The sequence below is a fragment of the Alexandromys fortis genome, unplaced genomic scaffold, assembly GCF_014885135.2.
Source record: "Alexandromys fortis isolate MF-2015 unplaced genomic scaffold, M_Fortis_MF-2015_v1.1 scaffold_26, whole genome shotgun sequence".
Lineage (NCBI taxonomy): Eukaryota > Metazoa > Chordata > Mammalia > Rodentia > Cricetidae > Alexandromys > Alexandromys fortis.
The window spans coordinates 12,863,235-12,883,972 of record NW_026067894.1 but is presented as its reverse complement, the minus strand read 5'-3'; the positions used below and the strand labels follow the sequence as shown (position 1 = coordinate 12,883,972).

Genomic DNA, 20,738 nt, shown 5'->3' with positions numbered 1-20,738 from the left:
AGCTACGGAGAAACCCTGTCTCGAAAATAAAAAAAAAAAAAAAAAAAAAAAACCAGCTGTGTCACCAAAATCCCACCAGTAGCAGCATGGATGACAGTTTCCCAAAACGCTCCCCCTTGGGGTGGGGGGGTGCTTGGGAGGACTGAATGGTTAGTTTCCAGTGACGATCTAATGACCCTCCCCAAACCCCATCCTATGAGGGAAGGCCAACAGGCCAGAACTGGTTGGGGTCTCCTGTGCTTAACCATGCTCGTTAGCTCTTTGTCATCTTGACACAAGCTGCATCAGCTGAGAGGAAACTTCAGGTGAAGAATCACCTCCATCAGATGGTCCTGTCAGCATGTCTGTGGGGCATTCTCTTGAATAATGATTGATTGATCATTAGAAGGACCCAGCCCACTGTGGGCACCGCCATGCCTAGGCAGGTAGGCCTGGGCTATATAAAAAAAGCAAGCTAAGCCGGGCAATGGTGGCGCACGCCTTTAATCCCAGCACTCATGAGGCAGAGGCAGGCGGATCTCTGTGAGTTTGAGACCAGCCTGGTCTACAGAGCTAGTTCCAGGACAGGCTCCAAAGCCACTGAGAAACCCTGTCTCGAAAAACAAAACAAAAAAAGCAAGCTAAAAAAGCAAACTGAGCAAACAAACCACAAAAAGTAAGCTGGGAAGGGTGATGTTAAGTTGGGAGCGCCAACCCAGCCCCTGGCATCCATCCCAGCCTGGGAACTGCTTTGGTCTGGATTCCAAATCCCAGTATGCCAGGTCCTGACCCAGGGGGTCATGACCATTCCCACAGAGTATTTAAGTGGGTGCCCAGAGGAGGAACACGTGGTCCCAGGTTTTGCATGTGCTCCCCGGTTTTCTCTCTCCCCTGCCATGCTCTCGGCCACCTGAGAGTGCTGCATTTAATAAAACATGGGGCATTTTAATTTGGTTTGATTTGACTTGATTGGATTTCTTTGTGCTGGCGGAGCGGCTTATCTTAGGATTTTCCCTTACAGTAAGCATGTCTGAAAACCCAGAGAAAACAGGAGATGGAGTTGCCCCCCGCACCCACAGTCCTAAAGATCTGGGCTTCATCTCCCTGAAAGCAACACTATGTCCAGATTGTCCCCTTTCCATCTTTACTGTGTCTGCCTATCAAAGAAGATGCTAGAAGAATCTGTTAGGTTGGAGACTCAAGCTTGCCCTTAAACAATCTGAAAAGGACTCCCTGACCCGCCTCACCAAACCCCGCCAGCTCAGAGGGTGTTCGAACAAAACCTAGCTTGTGGCAGACACGTCATCACCCCTCACCGACAACCTATAAAATCTCTCCACTTTTAGCTGGAGTGGAGGAACGCAACGTCTCTGGCCTCGATCTTTGGGGCCAGAGAACCCACCCAGGAGTTGCTCTCAATAAACTGTTGTTCCGTTTATTTCAATTCAGCTTGATCTCGCTTGCTGCATCCGCGGAGAAAGTTATTGGGGGGCAAAGAACCTATTAGAACCCAAATCTAGTTCCTTCTCCTCCCCGCCCCTTTTGTGGCCATTGTTTAGTTTACTCACCAGGCCACCTCAAACAGAGAAGAAAGAAAACAGTAAAGGATGCGACAGCCAGAATAATAAGATAAAGGAAAGTCAGGTAACATAATACATACTGAAGGGCTGGTTTGTTTTAGAGTTAAGGTCTTCAGTCCCAGAGTCTCTTGCAGGGTAAGATTCAACCAATTCTAATTTCAGTAACCACAACGGAACCAAAAATCGATCGCAGATGTCTACTTTTCTAAAGCAACAAGCCTATCAGGAAATCCCTGCTGATTGCAGCTGCTCCGTGTCCCTGGCACGTGCAGACAGGTTTGGTGGGACTCCTGCTTCCTGCTTGCCTAGTCTCACTTCTTTTGTCTACTTAGAAACTTCAGGATCAGGGCTTCTCAGATGTGATCCTCCGCCATCCACAGAGATGCCCTCTCCTGCTCTGGGCCCAGCACCACCTCCAGGGGGCGCCCTTGAAGCACCACCCACTGGTTTCGCCTACCTCTTAAGAGGCAGAAACTTCTTATGGTCCATTAGTTCCCTGTGGGTGGCTCCAAGGCCAAACCCAGGTTCTGTTTGGAAAGAGAAGCCCCCTTCCCTCCTGAGTAGCCAAGTGTCACCAAAGTAGGGCTTCCTGAGCCCCAAACCAATAAAGGTCAACTGTTTTAGACTTGCTCCCAGCTCTCTGCGGCCTGTAATAGAGCTAACCCCACTGGGGCAGAACCCTCATCTGATTGTGTTGCTTCAGAGAGTGGTCAGGAAAGCCAGCCATGACTATGAACTCAGTGCTGGGGACCAGACCTCAGAGAAACTGCTTCAGGCTCCAGAGCAGCCCTGCCCACGTTTCCCTTCCCTTTGGGTCTGTGTAGAGTCTGTGGAAGTGGGGGGGGGGGGGGCTTTAGGATACAATCCTGCCTTCAGCAACCAAATACCAAAGTCCTCCTGTGTGACAGAACCACTGAGGCTTTCCAGAGTCAGGGCTGAGGCACCACCCACCACTGTGCAGAGCGAACGTTCTGCCCGCGAAGAGGACAGTAAAACCCAGATACCAGTTTACTCAAGCAGAAAAGTCCTTCTGGGGGATGCCTGGGAATGCCAGCAAGGTGAAGGGTCAGCTCCAGAACAGGCATTACCTGAGTGATTTCCCAAAGACTAAACAGAAGATGGGACCACTTGGGCCAAGGGTTCTCCTGGCCCCTGCTACCCTTGCCGAACTTACAAGACTTGTGAAGAGGAACAAAGGACAATAAAAGATAACAAAGGCAGCAGAAGCCATTACTGAAAACAAGAGACACTTGCACAGTCCCAACAGCAAAGGAATGACTGGCACCCGAACAAAGTCTGGGTGGCCATTTCACTTCCACAGGAAGTTCGGTCCTTCACATCGAAGCTTCCAGAAAGCTCAAGACTACACTAAAGTCAGGGATCTGCAGTGCCCAAAGATGACAAGAGCGAGGTGGGTGTGGCCCACGCCGGTTTTGAGGGGTGCTTCCCTTCACATCTTGGTGTTTCTGGAGTTCTGTCTTAAGCACAATACTTCTTTGACTTTGAGCATAACCCCTTCCTTGGGAGCTTGCCTATCGTGCCCACATATACAACTCTCTCGGCCTAACCTCTCCCCCCAACTTCGGGCTCAAACATATAAATGAACTGTTTACTCAAAGGTCCATTAGGGACCCAGCATTTGAAGTGTCCAACTAAGCTTACATTTTCTGCTCACCTATGTCTATATCCAGCCCTTCCCCATGTCCCCAGCCTAGAGTGATGCATGCTCCACCCAGTCACCAAGAACACTTCACTTTCTCCTGCTGCCTCTGAAACTCTGGCAAGGTCTCTTCTCCTCACCAGAGCCACTGTAGCAATTCAAACCCTCACCTCTTTTATTAACTCTAACCCTGCCATACAACCCAACCAGAGACCTGACAGCCACACATTCAAGCTCCAATTGGTTGTTGAGTTTTGACAATGCACGTAAAAACACATCACCCTGAGTCTGTCATCTAAGCTCCACGTATATGGGACTGTGGTGGTTTGAATGACGAATGTTCCCGTAGGCTTGAGTATTTGAATACCTGGCCCTCAGATGGTGGTGCTGGGGGAAGTGATGGGACCTTTAGGAGACAGAGCCTTGCTGGAGGAAGCGCGTCACTGGCTTTCATTGCTCTATAGCCTCACCTAATTCCAGCTTGCTCGCTTTGCTTTGTTTGAGGTTGAATGCTATAAGCAACCCTTAGTGGACCATCACAGTTAAGAGCTGGGCCAATAGCAGCACTGGGAGCCATGCAGACTGTGGGGCCCAGCTCAAGAGGGTTCAGAAGAAAATAAGGTCTATTAGCAACTGGGCTATGAGACCATTTGGATGATATTCTGGCAAAGAACCTGGATACCTTCTGCCCATGCTCTAAGAACTTGCCCAAGGCTAAATTTAAAAGTAACGGAGCTGATTTCTTTTTTTTTTTTTTTTCAGACAGGGTTTCTCTGTTGGCTTTGGAGCCTGTCCTGGAACTAGCTCTTGTAAACCAGCTGGTCTCACAGAGATCCGCCTGCCTCTGCCTCCCGAGCGATGGGATTAAAGGCTAAAGGCGTGCGCCACCACCACCCGGCTCGAGCTGATTTCTTTAGGAATATTTCAAGACAGCATAACCGTTGTGCCTGTGGTATAGTTAGTGCCAGTGATCTTATGCGGGGCTACAATGAAAAACAGCAAGGGAGACAGAAAGAAATACAAAACGTACAGTTGAAGAGGAAAAAAGCACTTGGCGATTTAATGTTACAGCTAAGGCATGTGCTGGAAGAGAGGCTGGAACTGACAGAGATTAGCACCATTGAGGACCCACCCAGCTAAGCTTCCAACTGGTGTAAGGAAAAAGCCTGGGGCGTTGCTACATCTAGAATGACCTTGCCCCAGTACCTGAATAATCTCGGACGCCACTCCCCCCACCCCATCCCAACCCCTACAAACCTTCTGGACCTCTACCTCCACCTGAAACCCATGCTATTTCACACCTTGGTAACTTTCTCTAGAATGTTCTTCTCTCCTTCAGGACCCTTCCTATTGGACTTAGAGTATTCTACATATCTTTCTATGCAGCTATTGGCATTTTCTGGTTACTAGTCAGGGATCATCCCATGACCCCTGCTTCTCAGACTTAAGCCAGGTAAGGTAAGCTGGAAAGAGCTGGTAGGAGGTAGCCTCGGGTGGACTGGCTCCTGGGAAGGGTTCTGTTCTCTGGAACTAAGGAAAGGCTAGGGAGTGACCTCCTCAGTGGGAATAGGAAGACCTCCCACCCACCTCTTCACGTGCAAAGAAAAAGTGCAAGTCTTCCGAGTTCTCCACAGCTATTATCCGATCAACACTTCCCACGGCCATAGAATAACTGGGATATGAACAGCACCCTAAGGTCACACACAGCTGTAAGAAAGTCATCTTCCTTTAAAATCCACGAAAGACAAGGCCCTTGGTCAACACTTTTAAACCCATCTAAGGAAAAGCTCTAGAGGCCAAAGTGCTACAAACAAAACGACTGTGCATGAACCTCTGTGATTTGACCTGTCTGTGTGAGACGCTGGTCTGAGTGACCACACTCGGCAGCCTGGGACAAGAGGACTCCAGCCGAACCGGCGCTGAGAACCTAGAATATGGAGCCATTCCCAAGCCCTCTCTGTAGAGGACAAGGCGTCAACACCTTCCACCTCGGGCTTGGCATCAGGACTGGAAATGAAGACAATGAGTCAGAAGAGACCAAAGGGCAGGAGTGACGGGACGGGAGGGGAGGCTGCTTGGCAAGGCTTATAAACCTATGCAGCAGGACTGACCTGGGAGAAGGACCCTCGGACCCACTTCTTCACCAAAGCACTGTCCCCCTGGAGACACGGCCGTCTCAGCCTACCTCCATCTCTCACCCACGACTCTAAAGGCAGACTCCTGCCCACCAGCTCAGCCTTACACAGAGGGCTTCGCCAGTTCTGAACATCCCAACTCCTTTCGTGGGCAGGAACTCTCAGCCTCTGTATTCGTTAGAGGGGGATGCTCGCTGGTCATCATATTCTGCCATCCTAGTACTAGATCCCTGCCTCCCTGTCAGAGGGCCCAGTGAGGCACACAGCTGCCCAGACTCCGGGGACACATGAGTCTGGACGAATTCTGCCTCTCTCACTCTCAGACGTGTGGTCAATGCAGTCACCCAACCTGCCCTCCGTTTTCTACTCTGGGAAGCCGGACTGCTCCGGGTTGCTCAAGAGCAAATGTTCAATGCGCAGCTATTTCTGCTCTTATTGCTGATTCTGCCACGAAGCCACTGCTGCCCCACTCGCTGCCGACCCCGGAGTGAGTGCCCTGGGCACCGGTCTTCAGTTTACTCCTGCTCTCACCATGAAGTCCCAAGGTTTCTCTGTGAGGATTCGCCCCAGCTGCACACTACCAAGGACAAGAACAGGGAGAAGCAGAGTGAGGACATAAAGTCGACACGCTGGGCCACAGATTCAACTCTCACCCTACACCATCCGCCTGCCTCGCACACCAACTGAGCTCTCCACAGACAGATGTAAGGACAGTCTGACGATTCTAGAGGGGTTTTGTGATGGTGGTGGCGAGGGGGGACAAACCAGATTACACTTGACAAGTACCTCCAAATCACAATCCCCGTGGGTCTAACTCACATCTAAATGACCTGAATTTTACCAGGAAAACACCTCTAAGTATACACCAAGCTTAGACATTGGAAGCTTTCTTTCGCGCATGTTTTAGAAGTAACAATGAGACACAAACAGGCATTATTGCTCTTGGGTCGGGAGGAGGTGCGGCCTACAGGGCTCTCCCCCCGGCGTGGGCTCTGCGGTGGGCACTGAAGTGGGAGCTGTTGTTGAAGTCCTTGCCGCACTCCGTGCACTTGTAGGGCTTCTCCCCGGTGTGGATCCGCTGGTGAATGATGAGACTGGAGCTCTGGTTAAAGCACTTCCCACACTCCCTGCACTTGTACGGCTTCTCGCCCGTGTGGATTCTCTGGTGAGTGATGAGGTTGGAGCGGTCGCGGAAGAACTTCCCACACGTGAGGCACTGGTAGGGCTTCTCCCCCGTGTGGACCCTCTGGTGGGTGGTGAGCTTGGAGCGCTCGCTGAAGCACTTTCCACAGGCCGCACACTTGTACGGCTTCTCGCCAGTGTGCGTCCGTTGGTGGTTGGCCAGGGTGGAGCCCTTACTGAAGCTCTTCCCACACTCTCCACACTCATACGGCTTCTCGCCCGTGTGGATTCTCTGGTGACTGATGAGGGCAGAGCTCTTAGAGAAACACCTTCCACACTCAGGACACGGGTACAGCTTCTCCCCTGAGGTGGTGTGACAGGGCCCAGGAGAACTGATTATCAGGCTGGCATCCTGAGGACGTTCGGGTAACTCCCATGCAGAGTTTCTCCAGCGAGCACTAAAAGATGGGCTGTCGCCAAAGTTCTCCCCAGACACATCACACAGGTCAGGAGCTCCTCCCAAGTGGAGCCTCCGATGTGCCGGGAGGTTTGATCCCTGCCTGAAGCTGTTCTGATACTCCCCACATGTATAGGGCTTTCCCCCGGTGTGGGTTCTCTGGTGGGTACTGAGGTTGGAGCGGTCACTAAAACCTTTTCCACAGTCAGGACACTTGTAGGGCTTCTCACCCGTGTAGGCTCGTTGGTGGACCATGCAGTGGAAGTTCCTAGTGTAGGTTTTTATGCGTGTGTGACATTTGTAGGGTGTCTCTGTGAGGTACAGACCTCGATGGTCAATGAGCTTTTCTGAGTCCTCCTCAGAGGAACACTCTTCCCATGGGAGCGCATTCCGCCACGGCCCTTCATCCTCATTCTCGTCCTCCCCCCAGGCATGGGGCCGGCAAATGGCATCTGTGGGATACTCTGAGAATGCTCCAGGCAACTCCCCAAAAACGTCCTGCTCTGAAATTCGGTCTTCATCCGTATGTTTCAACTCAAAACCTGAAAGAACTGGCAGAAATAGAAGTTTTTTGTTCATTCACTGGTTAGCATTAACGTACCTGTATCGTGTAGTTTGTAAATCTGGCTAACATAGATTTGAATCTTATATTCCTCAGCTTATAAACGTTACCATGTTTCTGGATACATGTGTGCTTCTCTGAAAAGTTGAGGAGTGTTCTGGAATACAGTAACCCCAACCCAGCAACCATTCAGCCTGGCTCCCCTTCCGGCCATTCCTCTGAAGTCTGTACTCAATACTAGTCAGCTCATAGCACCCTCCAGTACACTGAACAGATCCTGTGTCATACAAGGCTGAATCCGTTCCATAATTACCCAGACATGTCCCGGTAAAAGCCAGACTGGCCACCTTGTGTGCAGGATAACAGTAAATCAGAGATGACAGGATCTAGGCAATGCACCATTCTTTTCCTATTTGATCTCCTTCCCTCTTTTGGCTCAGAGACAAAGATAATATACCTGGTTCCTGAAGGACTCTAGTAGGCCCGAGCATGGCAAACAGGCTCTGGCTGGCCTTCTCTTTCCCCATTCCTTCTGTCTTGCTAAACTGTTAAAATTACATCCCTAAAGCTGGCCACCAAGGTCTATTCCCTTATTTGGCCACTTCCTCTTCCTGAGGCTTGGTCCAGCTATCAAAGTATTGAAGTCCAGCAATCAGAAGCCCCCTTTGGCTCATCTAATTAACATGCCCAATCAAAATAAACCAACTCATTCTAAAATGGGGTTCCCCTTTGGCCGTTATTCACTGCTGTGGCCTATGGGCCATGTCTGTCTCCTCTCCATCCAGAGGTAGTCTTTTGTCCCTTGGGGCAAATATCCCTTCCCTTCTCCCTTGTTCCTTTTCCCTTCTCCCTCATCTCTACCCTCTGTCTTTGACTCCTATTCCCTGCCCCTATTCATTTGTCCCCCTGGGGTAGATGAACCTCCTGGGTGCTGAGAACTTAGTCTTGGGGTGTATTGTGCAGATTTCAGTCCCTTCAGCTCCCCTCTTTGCACTGGCTGCAGATTCTGCTGACACCCAGACTCCAGGCTCACCCGTGTCTGGCGTCAGAAGTTTAATGGCATCTGCATCTCCCATCTCAGCCCAGGCCTCTTGCTCCTCGGGCTCAGTACCGCTCTGCCCATTTCCAGGAAGACCTCTGGCTTCTTCTGCCATCTCCATGGCCCTGATCACCGTCCGAGCCCTCATTAGTGAGTCCAGTTCCTCATAGAAGGGGCAGGTTCCTGGTGGGTGGCTGCTCTTGGCTTTTCGGTAGCTTCGAAGAAGGTTTTTGAATCTGTAGCGACACTGCTCCAGAGTCCTCAGGAAGCCCAGCGCACACAGCCGCTCTGCAACGGCCCGGTACACCTGGCGGTTCTGGTGACAGGTACGAAGCCTTTCAGAGAACGGGGACTCGCTGAGAATTGCCAGGAAGGCCTTGGTCTCCTCGAAGCCCCAGTGAACACCTGCTGTCGAAGTGAAGAGGTCAGAGGTTAAGACCAGCATCACCTGACTGATAGATCCCTAGAACACGGGTCTCAGAAACTGTCCAAGTTCCTGGGAACACAGACTTGCTTCTCGGGGGTATGCTGGGAAAATGAGCCAAGGTATCCTCTCTCACCCTCTCAAGGGAGAAACAAGTGGCCATGTTTTAGCAATGGCATCAAGGGAGCCATTCCCTTGGCTTCAGCCAATGAGTCACTGAGATCCACGAGATTCTCCCTGTATTCATTCAGAATACATCTCGTCTCCTCTGTGAATTCTTTAACATGGAATCTGAGAATCCCCACGGACCAGAGACATAAACGGACCTTGAATAACCAGGTGACAGACTACAGCTGAGGACACCCTTCCCTCTCTGGTCGCCGTGATCCAGACTCCATTCCGGTGCAGGTAAGTCACGTAACCCAAGGAGGCAGCATGGGAGTTGGGGCGGGATGAGGGGCCATGAACATGAGCAGGAGCCCAGACTGTTCCTTCCTGAGGCTTCAGATGCTTCATTCATGGATGTCAGTGACTGTCTCTTTGCAAGAGGTGTATTTGTCACCCCAGGATTCTCAAGTCCGCACTGTGAGCTTCTCCTCTAGGCTTTACTATTTCCCTCACTCTCTCTTACCCCAAACACACTGGGCTGCTGTCACACACACTGGAGAAGCACACCTATGGACATGAAAACATTCGCTCTGGTGCCACCTAGGAGAGTCATCAGTGACACTCAGGGAAGCAACTGGGGTCTCTCCAGGTCTAGCAAGGCTTTAGAATTATTGCTCCTATAACCAGATGTGGCCACTAGAGAAGAGAGTATGCGCCTGAGGGTGGTCCAGGGCCCTGGCACCTTACTCTAGCGTCACTGACACAACTCCTAGTCTGAGTTCTAACCTGGAAAGCCGCAGCCTGACTGACATTCATCCAGTTACACGCCATATTCTTACCAATGCGGCTCTGGAGCAGAGCTGGGCCCCCTGCACTCCTAGGGCCCTGAGGAGACTCCTCGGTGGCCAGGCCAGGACCACTGCAGTCTTCTGTGGCCTCCTCGGGCTCCCAGCTGCCGTCCTCTTGGTCATCCATCTCAGCGCCACTGTCACCCAGCCTGTGGTGGGCCACAGCCTCTCCTGGCCCGCCGGTGGCTCTTCTGATGGTCGTCCGAGCCCTCACCAGGGCCTCCAGCTCCTCGTAGAAGGGGCAGGTTCCTGGCGGGTAGCTGTTTTTGGCTTTCCGGTAATTCCGTAGGAGGTTTTTGACCCTGTAGCGACACTGCTCCAGTGTCCGCAAGAAGCCCCGTGCCCTCAGCCGCTCCGCAATAGCCCGGTACACCTGGCGATTCTGGTGGCAAGTCCAGAGCTTTTCCGAGAAAGGAGACTCACTTAAGATTGCCAGGAAAGTCTTGGTCTCCTCGTAGCTCCAGTGCACACCTGACACCTTCACGTCCTCCCCGTCGCCTTGTTCCTCCCAGGCCCTGGAGTCCTCCTGGGCTGCGGCCTCCACTGGCTTGTTTGGCTCACTGTCCACACTATGATCTGTAGGGCTCCCGTTCCCACAGTTTAGAAGGCTCAGGCCCAAATCCTCTGGTCCTTGCTCATGCTGGGAGGTGACACTTGGCTTTGAAACTGGAACTCCTATGCAAAAGGAAGAACAGACACATTGAGCAGAAACGACCTGTTGGTCTGTGCTTCTCCACACTGCCCTGGAAACTCCCGCCCTTCTCCTGAAAGAGGCCAATGAGAAAGTCCCGTGCTGATCACCCTGGAGAAAGGTGCCTAGAAGCATCAGGACCACCTCGCTGAGCACGAAAGGGACCTGCCGGCTCCTCATTTGCTGTGCTGTTGGTATGAAATACATCATACAACAGGGTGGCCAGTACAGATCCACAAATGACAAACGCAGGACTTCAAACAACCCAACCAGACTCAACTCCACTGTTGGAAGGAAGGAGCAAGTGCAGGGGGTGGGTGTGTGTGTGTTTCTCTCTTGCTGGGAAACGTCAGACCTCCGCTGACACTCTTACCTATAGGACAAAACAACACTAAACATGAAGCAAATTCTGATAGCAGGGACAAGGAGAGAGAGAAGGGGTAGAAAAAAGAGATGGAGGGAAAGAGGGAAGGGGGAGAGAGACGGGGGAGAGAAGAAGGTAGGGGGAGAGAGAAGGGGGGAGAGAAGAAGGCAGGGAGAGAGAGAAGGGGGAGAGAAGGCGGGGAGAGAGCCAGCCTTCTTCCTCCCCTGAAAGCGCAGGGGTGCAGAGCTCTGGCTCTGAGGGGTGGCGTGCCAGAAATGGGCAAGCTGGGCCCTGAAGCAGGGCAGTCTCTTTCCCCAGACACTCACCATTCCCACGGTCATCTCCTGCGGGGTCCTCCTTGGCTCCTCTACCAAGGTTCAGGGCCTCCTGTGGCACACACAGAAAGGACCTTAAATGTCACTGACACTTTTAAAAGCAGTCGGGAACCTGACCAGGCCTAAGGAAGATCAGGATACTTCAGCGATGCCATGTGTGGAGCGAGCATCATGGTCAGTGAGCACCAGCAGGCCCAGTGGGGCAAAGGCTAACACCCTATGCCCTATACCCCTCTGCTAGGGGAGGCCACGGGGAAAGGGGCATGGCAGAGGATGACAGGAAGAGGAAACAGCAGTTTACCTGGGACTTGGCTGCTACCTCCCAATCTCCAGTGCTCCCCATCTTTGGAACAGTTGGGGTCTGGGGTGTGAGGACTGCTGGAGAAGAGAAGAACCCTGTGAGACATGAGCTTCCGTTCTCTAAACCACTTCCTTCCGAGATGCAGCTTCCCAAAGGTCACACGGGGCCAAGCCGGGGTAGCCCATGCCCAGTGCATGCTTCTCCTTTGACTTTCCTTTTAGAAGCTGGGAGTCCTAAGCTGTCTTCAGTGTGCTTCAGTGTGAGGTACCTGTCCCCACCCTATGAGCAGCACACACCCACTGCCACGCCCACACCTCTGTGTAACTGTATAGAGCTAGTGTGGTACCTACAGCATCCTCTCCCATAGAGCTCAATGACAACATCCATCAGACATTGTCCTATCGTGGACCTTGAATCCTGTACATCCTTTCTCCCCACCTCCCAAGCCTGTCCCTTGGGAGGAAAGGCCTCATTCTCTCATGTCCCCATAGCCTTGGTACTGACCGCTCTCTTTCATCTTGGAAAGGTCAGGATGTGTATTCCACTGTTTCCGGTGCTGTGCCTCAGAGTTGTGACCCGCTGGCGGCAGCCGGGAGCTCGGACACGCCTGAACTGCTCCGGAGGACCCGCAGTCTTCAGCACACAGCTCCAGTCCCTACATATGAAGTCAGAACTTCCGTCATCAGTTCAATCAGGTCCCTTCAGTGAGTCGGGAATGTTATTTTGTGTTTGAATCTGTTCCAGGGTTAACAGACTCTTAAGGTTCAAAAAAGAGTTTCAGACTCGATGAGAAAGCTACCAGACTGACTTTAGTAAACGAATCAGCATTTACACTATTCTGGGAGGCTGTACAAATATTTCAAGCAGGTGATCACTATTCAAAGTACTCTTGATTCCCAGAGACAAAATACATAAAATTTTGGGAAATGAAAATGTAATTTATAAGCCTCTCATAAGCCTGTTTGCCTCTTTAGTGCAGAAACTGCATGTCTAGACTCGATGACATTCCTTACTTTCTGGGTCTGGGTTACAACACTCAAAATGATTACTTTCTGCTCCAACCATTACCTGTGGATTCCACAATTCATTTTCCTTCACAGTTAAATAATATCCCACTCTATATACGTGCATTTTCGTTACGGTCAGAAGGATACCTGGGCTGTTTCCATTGCCTGGTCATTGTGAAGCAAGCAGAATGAACACGGTGAGAAAGTATCTCTGTGGCAGAATACAGTCCTTCAGGAATATGCTGGATTCCATGGTAGATCTACATCTAGCTCTGGGAAACCTCCACACTGATTTCCAGAGTGGCCACACCAGTTCACCTATCCACTAACAGTGTTTCCCTTCCCCATATCCAGAATACCATTTGTTACCAGTTGTTTTCTGTTGTTGTTGCTTTAATCTTTTTGTTTTGTTTTGTTTGTTTTTTGTTTTTCAAGACAAGGTTTCTCCATAGCTTTGGAGCCTGTCCTGGAACTAGCTCTTGTAGACCAGGCTGGCCTTGAACTCACAGAGATCCATCTGCCTCTGCCTGGGAGATGTGTGCTGCCATTGTCCAGCTTGTTGTTTTAATCTTAACTATTCTGACTGGGCTAAGATGAAATCACAAAGTAATTATAATTTATTTATCTGATAGCTAAGAATACTGGACATTAAAAAAAATGTCTCAGACATTTGTATTTCTGCTTCTGAGAATCCTTTGTACAATTTCATGCTCTAAATTTTAATTAGGTTTTGTCTGGTTGTTTATTGCTTAGGGTTTTGTGTGTTTTCTTGTTTAATTTTTGAGGGCGGTTTTTGTTTTGCTTGTTTGTCTATTGTGGATACTAACCCTCTGTCAGGTATATAGCTGGCAAAGATTTCCCCCATTCTGTAGACTGTCTCTTTGCTCAAATGATGATGTCCTTTTGCTGTACAAGCTTTTTAGTTCCATGAGGTCCATCTGTCAAGTGCTAATCTTAACACCTGTGCTGCAGGGGTCCTGCTTAGACAGTCCTGGTTGTGCTGTAAGTTGAAGCATATGCCCTACCTTCTCCTCTATCTGATCCAAGCTATCAGGTCTTATGTTGAGGTCTTGGATCCTTGTGGAGTGGCATTTTGGGCAGATATAGGGATCGAGCTCGTTCTCCTACAGCAAGCTATCCAGTTTGACCAGCATTGTTTGCTAAAGATGTTGCTGTGGTGTTTCAATTGAGAATGCCCCCATAGGCTCTTATGTTTGCTTCCCAGTTGGTAGACTGTTTGGGAGGGATTAGAAGGTGTGGCCTTGGAGGTTGTATCACTGGGGGTTTCAAGCCCACATTAGAGCCAGTCTCTCTCTCTCTCTCTCTCTCTCTCTCTCTCTCTCTCTCTCTCTCTCTCTCTCTTTCTGCGTCCATCTTGCCAAACAGGGTGTAAGCTCTTAGCTACTGCTCTAGCACCATGTCCACCACCGCACATCCCGAATGATGGTCATGGTATCACTTCACAGCAATGGAAAAGTAACTAAGACAGCTGTCTTTTCGCCAGTGTGGGGTGTTTGTTTGCTTGTTTGCTTGTTGTTGTTGTTGCCTCTTTGTCAAAATCAGGTGGTGGTAGGAGTGTGGGCTTTTATCTAGTTCCTCATTTCAATCCCATTTATCAAATGTGGGCACGCTCTATGTGCTGGGAGGCAATTTCAATGGTGTTATACACACTCTAGTTACTTTTCCAAGTGCAGATCCAGTAGGTAGTGACTATGAACCAACTGCCTATCTTTTCTTTGCCTCCATATCCTCACTAGTAAAATTAGGCTAACAGTATCGACCCACCTTATTAAGCTGCGGCAGGATTTAATGAGTTAACACAAGTCAGGCATTTAGAATACTAACTACTACACAGCAGGGTTCGGTATATAACAGCTACTCAATGATTATTATTGTGACTTGGGGGCAATTATTAACTCAGTTCCAGGCCCCCACCTTGTCAACCAGCTCCTCAGAGAACAGACTATGAGCCTCACCTGCTGCCCGGCAGCCCAGGCCTCTCGGTGCCAATCCTCCACCAGGGCCACAGCCTCCTCCCCACTCTCTGGGTGTCGTGCCTGCACCCAGGTCTGCACCTCTCTGGGTAGGATGCACAGGAACTGTTCCAGAACCAGCAATTCTAGGATCTGCTCTTTGAGGCGGATCTCAGGCCTCAGCCAACGGCAGCAGAGAGCCCAGAGCTGGCTGAAGGCCTCATGGGGTCCAGCTGCGTCCTGGTATTGGAACTGTCTAAAACACCGGCGGGAAACCTCGAGGCCAGGGACGTGGCCATGGACCTCCTTCTGGGGTTTGGAGTCTGAGCCCCATGAGTCCTCTTGCAGATTCACAATCAGGACGTCTTCAGGCTCTGGTGGAGGCGAGGCCACAGCCATCACTAGGCCTGAGAACTTCACTTCAGCTGGGCTGTCCTCATCCAGTGACTTCCTGCATTGGCAATGTGGCCTTCAAGGGACTCCTGGGGAAGGACTGCAAAGGCGGAAAGACAAAGAGCAGAGTGAGCGAGAGGACCCAGAAGCGTCGCTTTCCTCCTCTCTCGAACACTCCAGCTGTGGAAGGCACAGAAAGACACAGGCAGGGATGCTCCTTTGCAAAGAGCAGGGAATGAGACCCTGATCAGGCTCTGAAGCCAGCACCTAGCTCACTCTACAGGCAGACAGCACCAAGTTCCATCCTTCAGGACACAGCTGAATGTGTAAGCCTGGTCCATAGAATCATCACATCAGTCCAGAGAACCACATCAGTCCACAGAACCGTCACCACATCAGTCCACAGAACCATCACCACATCAGTCCACGGAACCGTCACCACATCAGGCCACAGAACCATCACCACATCAGTCCACGGAAACGTCACCACATCAGGCCACAGAACCACATCAGTCCACAGAACCATCACCACATCAGTCCACAGAACCATCACTACATCAGTCCATGGAACCATCACATCAGTCCACGGAACCATCACATCAGGCCACAGAACCACATCAGTCCACAGAATCACATCAGGCCACAGAACCACCACACCCATCCTGCACTTGCCCTCCAATGCACGACCAGGCCATCTCCTTCTCCAGCTCTCACCCCCATGCCCAGTCCATTCTACACAACACCTGACTACTACCTGCTCCAGCTGCCCAGCCCAGTTCCTTCCCACTGCCCTCTGAACCCTCCACAGAGCCCTTGCTCACCTGCCTAGGTCTCTCCTTAAACTGCACACTTCCATGGCCTTCCCAGTCCCTAAAACAGGGCTTGTCCTCAGTCACAGCTTCCGTGGCACCTTGGGCACCCCCTTACAACCATGATCACCCTATCATGCCCAGACCACAGCTTCCGATGGATCTAACAGTGTTCAGCCCACAGAGGAGCACAACGAACAATGAAGTTATAGATAGTGAATTCCTGAGGACAGGAGCAAACTAGACTAAGAACAATTGGTTTCCTGTCCACGTCGAAAGAGTTCTTTTCTCTTCAACTTCTATCTTTCCCTGACACCATCTTCTGTAACACATTGTAGGGACATGTGCATATTGGCATCTAAAGAGAGAAAGCGAGAACAGCCTCCCTGGTGACACCCACACTGGGTTCCCTTAGAAAAGTTTTTTGTGGCAAGTCTAATGACATAAAACATTCCCAACCCAAGAAGACCATTGTTTACATCTAAGCTGGAATGGTACAGCAGAACCCAGAGGAGAAGGACAATGGCATTTGGTATTCTGGTGGTGTGGGACAGTGCTCTGTATTCTGTCAATTATATTTTAAATAAACGCTGATTGGCCAGTAGCCAGGTAGGAAGTATAGATGGGACAACCAGACAGGAAGTAAAGGCGGGTCAATGAGAACAGGAGAATTCTGGGAAGAAGGAAGCTCTTTCTCTAGTCCCTGGCCCAGCCACAGAAGAAGCAAGATGTGACTGCCCTGCTGAATAAGGTACTGAGCCACATGGCTAACACAGACAAGAATAATGGGCTATATAAGAGTTAATAAGAAGCCTGAGCTAATGGGCCATTCAGTTTATAACTAATGTAGACCTCTGTGTGATTTTTTGGGAGGACTTAACAACTGTAGGAACTGGGCAGGACAGAAACCTCAGACAACATTCTGGGTCATCTGACTAGGCTGTATAGAAACAAGGCAAAGGTGACAAAAAAAAAAAAAAATAGAGACTGTCTATAAAGATGCCCACGTACTTAGGAAGATGCTCGGAGAAAAACGCATGGCCACTGGGCTACTCCAGGCTCATCCCTCTGTCACTTCCTTCAGGAAGAATTCCTGGGGGTGCCCTTGTCATGCCCTACCCTCATCCCTGATCCTGGTCCCAGCTGACACATACCCCTGACATAAATGATCACCCACACTTTGCAGTCACCTATTTCCACACTGGACAATGCCACTGCAGTGTATCACGAAGGCCAGAACAGTACCTCATATATGATAAACAGTAGAGCCATTAAATAACTTTGTTGCCTTGTATTAAATATATGAATCTGTTATATCAAAAGTCTAGAATGTCCATGATTTACATTAAAGAATCAACATTTCTCCGGGCGGTGGTGGCGCACACCTTTAATCCCAGCACTCGGGAGGCAGAGGTAGGCGGATCTCTGGGAGTTCGAGGCCAGCCTGGTCTACAAGAGCTAGTTCCGGGACAGGCACCAAAGCTACAGAGAAACCCTGTCTCAAAAAAAAAAAAAGAAAAAAGAATCAACATTTCATAACTTTTTGTAAAAACACATTTTTCCTGAGACACTAATCCAAACACATATTTGTCACTGTCACACACATGGACTAAGCTGTCAGGCACTCACAGAGTACCCATTATGTGCTCAGCATTGTACTGGGATCTACAGATCCAACAATAGCTGGGACAGATAGCAAGTCAGCAAGCAAAGACTCCCATGCTCCTGCACAAAGGGGACATTCATCCGACCAGAGCAGCCACCAGTCCCAAAGCCAGAGCCTAGAACATCTTTTGGGGGAGAGATCTTCAAAATCTTTAAAGTTTATTTCAAATAGAAATAAACCCCTGGGGTATATATATATATGTATATATATATATATCAATCTTCTTCATATGGACTACCATGGGGGAAGGGAGGTCAACACAGTCAATCAACAGCTGGGCAGGGGCAAACTCTAGTCCTGAGGCATCAGGAATATATATATACATATATATATATATATATATATATATGTATATATATATTTCCAGTCACCAAGAGGTGTCTTTTATTGGCGCTAAATACATCTCAGGATTTTCCATCCATATTTGCAAGGAATCCTCCAGGCAAGCAAGTGGAAGGCCATTAGTGCTGAGCTGAGCGTCACTAACCTGTAACTCCCGTGTCACACAAAAAGCAGAGCGAGAGAGAAGGGACACTACGTTTCAGAGTTGATCCATCCAAGTCCACTCCAGAGAGGGCATGTGGTGCTGAGCGCTATGTCTCTTCTACTCTCTGCCTGCTTTCAGTTTCGTGAGCCTTTCCTTTCACCCCATGGAAGTGGGCTTTCCTACAGCATTAGCCCATGCCAAAGTCGATCTTCTGTCTCATGCTCACGCTGGAAAACCCAGCCGTGCTTGGGAGCTTATGCAAAGACAGTGTGCTGACTGAAATGGCTCCTTACCAAGGGACGACCCAGCTGTGATGGACAGAGGGCAACTGAGCTTCCGAGAGGAAGAGAGAGAACCACCAAGTGGCAGAGGTCGGACATGGGCCCAAGTCAGTCTTCTCCCATCATTCTCCTCAATCACGTCACACAGCCTCAGACCTGCTAGAATTATGCTATGGGAGACAGAAAGGACATCAAGGAAGAGAGCGAAGACAGAGTCTAGATCCGCTTCTGCCTCTTCCATGCTGTGGAAGTCCATAGCATCTTCAAGCCTGGACTAACAAAGCTCACCCTGACGATCGCCAGCCCGCATTCGCCAGGCATTTATTCGTTTGCTTGATCTACATTAGGTGTTTGCTGTTCTGAGCTGGACAAAGGGAAATGGACATGAGCCGTCCTGAGGATGCCACAGCAGAGAGACAGGATATAGAAGAGTGGAGAACCAAATGGCCCACCCAGAAAATGAGGGAAACTCTGGCAGCCCCAGAATGTGGAGGGTGTGAAAAGTGGGCTGCAAAGGGAGTTACGAAAACTCTAATACCACGTTTTCCTTCAACACGCACTGCACGCCAGTTCGGGATCCCAAGCTGGGGGGCTGAAAATACAGTCCGACTTGAGTGCTACAGATCGCACTGGCTGCAGTGTTTGTCAGAGCTGGAGAAACAAAAACGTGGACGCTTCTGCAGAGACCCTCAGAAGGCAGAGGTGATTTTAGGAGATACCAAAGAAAAGGCAAGATGTGAAACCCGCATGGATGGGGAAGAATGCAGGAGAAATCCACTGGTTAAACAAGTAAGCTGGTGGGTGGGTCAGTAGAGGGTGGGTGGGTCAGTTAAGAGTGGGTGGGTGGGTCAGAAGTGGGTGGGTCAGTAGATGAAGCCGCCTTTTCACTGCCATCAGGAATGAGGGAAGAAGCAAAGGTTTGGGGCTGAACACTAAAGCGAGTCCCATCACAAATGACATGAACTTGGGTGTGGAGAATGAAGCACTATTTTAAGGTCAGACTTCATTCGGCTCCGGGCCTTTTCACTTCTTTGACAGGGCCCTTGGAATCCTCTCTCCCTGCCTGTGCTCTCCAGACCTTAAGGTGACTTTCCTACGCGGCAAAAACCCATCCCTTCCACCTCACCTGCAGACCTCTGTAAGACCCGCCTCACTGTGGGCTCCTCCAACTCACTCTTCGGACCGACCCCTCGGTGACCCATCTCCAGACGCTGCATCCTCTGCCCTCCCCGCGCCACACACACACACACACACACACACACACACACACACACACGCTACTTTCCCCTCTCACCTTCCCAGACCCCCCCCCCCCAGGGTACCACCACCTCCTAAGTCTCCAGCTCAGCGCCTGACTCTCAGGGGCACCCCATCCGCCACCCGGACTCACCCACCGAGACACCCACTTCACAGCAGGGCGGAAGTGCTCCCAGGCTCGTGCGGGGGATGCTGGGACGAGGAGTCCCGACGGCGCCAGTCTAGGAACCAGGTCTCCGAAACTACAACTCCCAAAACGCATCGCTCGAGCGCCTGCGGACAACACCCCCTGTCGGCCGCCTCTCTGATGGCGTTAGCCAATGAGTGCGTCATCTTCTTATAGGCTCGGGCACCGGAACAAATCTTGCAGGGTCACCGCCTGGGGGCGTAGCCCGAGGCGATCCTGACTCTTTCCATTGGTTCTTCGGTAACAGCACCGCCTAGTAGGCGGAGCCTAGATTATAATGGGTAGGGCTCACCGAGGAACCGAAGCTAGAGAAAGTAGGGAAGAAATAATAGTGAAAAAGGAAAGAGGGTGGCTACTGTTAGGTTTCAAACCTGGGACAAAGGCTGACGTGCCTATAGGGACTGAAGAATGCAGGGAGGTCAAGTTCGCTTTGATACGTTAATTAGGCTCCTCAGGTTTGAAACTTATCTGCAGTGATCATTCTGTTGAGCAGGCAAGTGTTGGGCTGTTGAAACTACAGTTTCCAGGTCACAGTTTAGTTGAGTGGTTTGGAAGAATTCTGTACCTCCCTTCTTCACTTGTAAGAACAATAATAGCACCCATGTCGCAGGTTTCTGGTAGGCGTCAGTAAAACAATAAACCTAGAACTGCTAACTCGGAGCCAGGATCCAACAGTGGATAGCCGATATTGGCCATTATTATGAAAATCGCTTTCTACGAGCTTGAATCCTTGTGGGTGTTGGAACCAAGTCACCCTTGCTGCTGAATCATCTTAGTATAATTTGTGCTTGCTCTATATCACTGTCCTGGCTAGTTTTATGTCAACTCGACTCAAGCTAGAGTCATCTGAGAGGAGAGAGCCTCCATTGATAAAAATGCCTCCATAAGACGGACTATGGGGAAGCCTGGGGGACATTTTCTTAATTAATGATTGATGGGGGAGGGCTCAGCCAATTGTAGGTGGAGCCTCCCCTGGGCTCGTGGTTCTGGGTTCTGTTAGAAAGCTGGCTGAGCGAGCCAGTAAGCAGTGTCCTTCCTTAGCTTCTGCATCAGCTCTTGCCTCCAGGTTCCTG

General features: G+C 50.4%; 1 protein-coding gene across 6 annotated transcripts; it reads right to left on the bottom strand.

The window, feature by feature from the left end:
• Positions 1 to 4,180: 4,180 nt before the first annotated feature.
• Positions 4,181 to 20,227, bottom strand: Zscan20 (zinc finger and SCAN domain containing 20). Of its 6 annotated transcripts, none has more exons than XM_050156131.1 (8): positions 19,612 to 20,227; positions 14,589 to 15,078; positions 12,110 to 12,260; positions 11,606 to 11,682; positions 11,296 to 11,356; positions 9,906 to 10,589; positions 8,529 to 8,939; positions 4,181 to 7,484 (listed from the first exon to the last, which is right to left on the bottom strand). In XM_050156131.1, the coding sequence occupies exons 2-8, from the start codon at positions 14,982 to 14,984 to the stop codon at positions 6,319 to 6,321; spliced, it is 2,946 nt and encodes a 981-aa protein (XP_050012088.1). In that variant the 5' UTR covers positions 14,985 to 15,078; positions 19,612 to 20,227; the 3' UTR covers positions 4,181 to 6,318. The 6 variants fall into 6 exon arrangements, with proteins under 6 accessions (XP_050012088.1, XP_050012079.1, XP_050012046.1 ...); XM_050156122.1 differs by having other exon boundaries at positions 4,182 to 7,484; positions 8,529 to 8,942; positions 11,606 to 11,679; positions 19,612 to 20,226; XM_050156089.1 differs by having other exon boundaries at positions 4,182 to 7,484; positions 8,529 to 8,942; positions 19,612 to 20,225.
• Between the last annotated feature and the right edge of the window lie 511 nt (positions 20,228 to 20,738).

Excerpts from the sequence above, each read along its gene's own strand:
- Zscan20 (XM_050156089.1), bottom strand. The coding sequence starts at position 14,984 with ATGGCTGTGGCCTCGCCTCCACCAGAGCCTGAAGACGTCCTGATTGTG. Across the intron at positions 12,261-14,588 it reads CCTGGGCTGCCGGGCAGCAG|GGACTGGAGCTGTGTGCTGA; the intron begins GTGAGGCTCATA and ends CTTCATATGTAG. Across the intron at positions 10,590-11,295 it reads AGGAGATGACCGTGGGAATG|GAGTTCCAGTTTCAAAGCCA; the intron begins GTGAGTGTCTGG and ends CCTTTTGCATAG.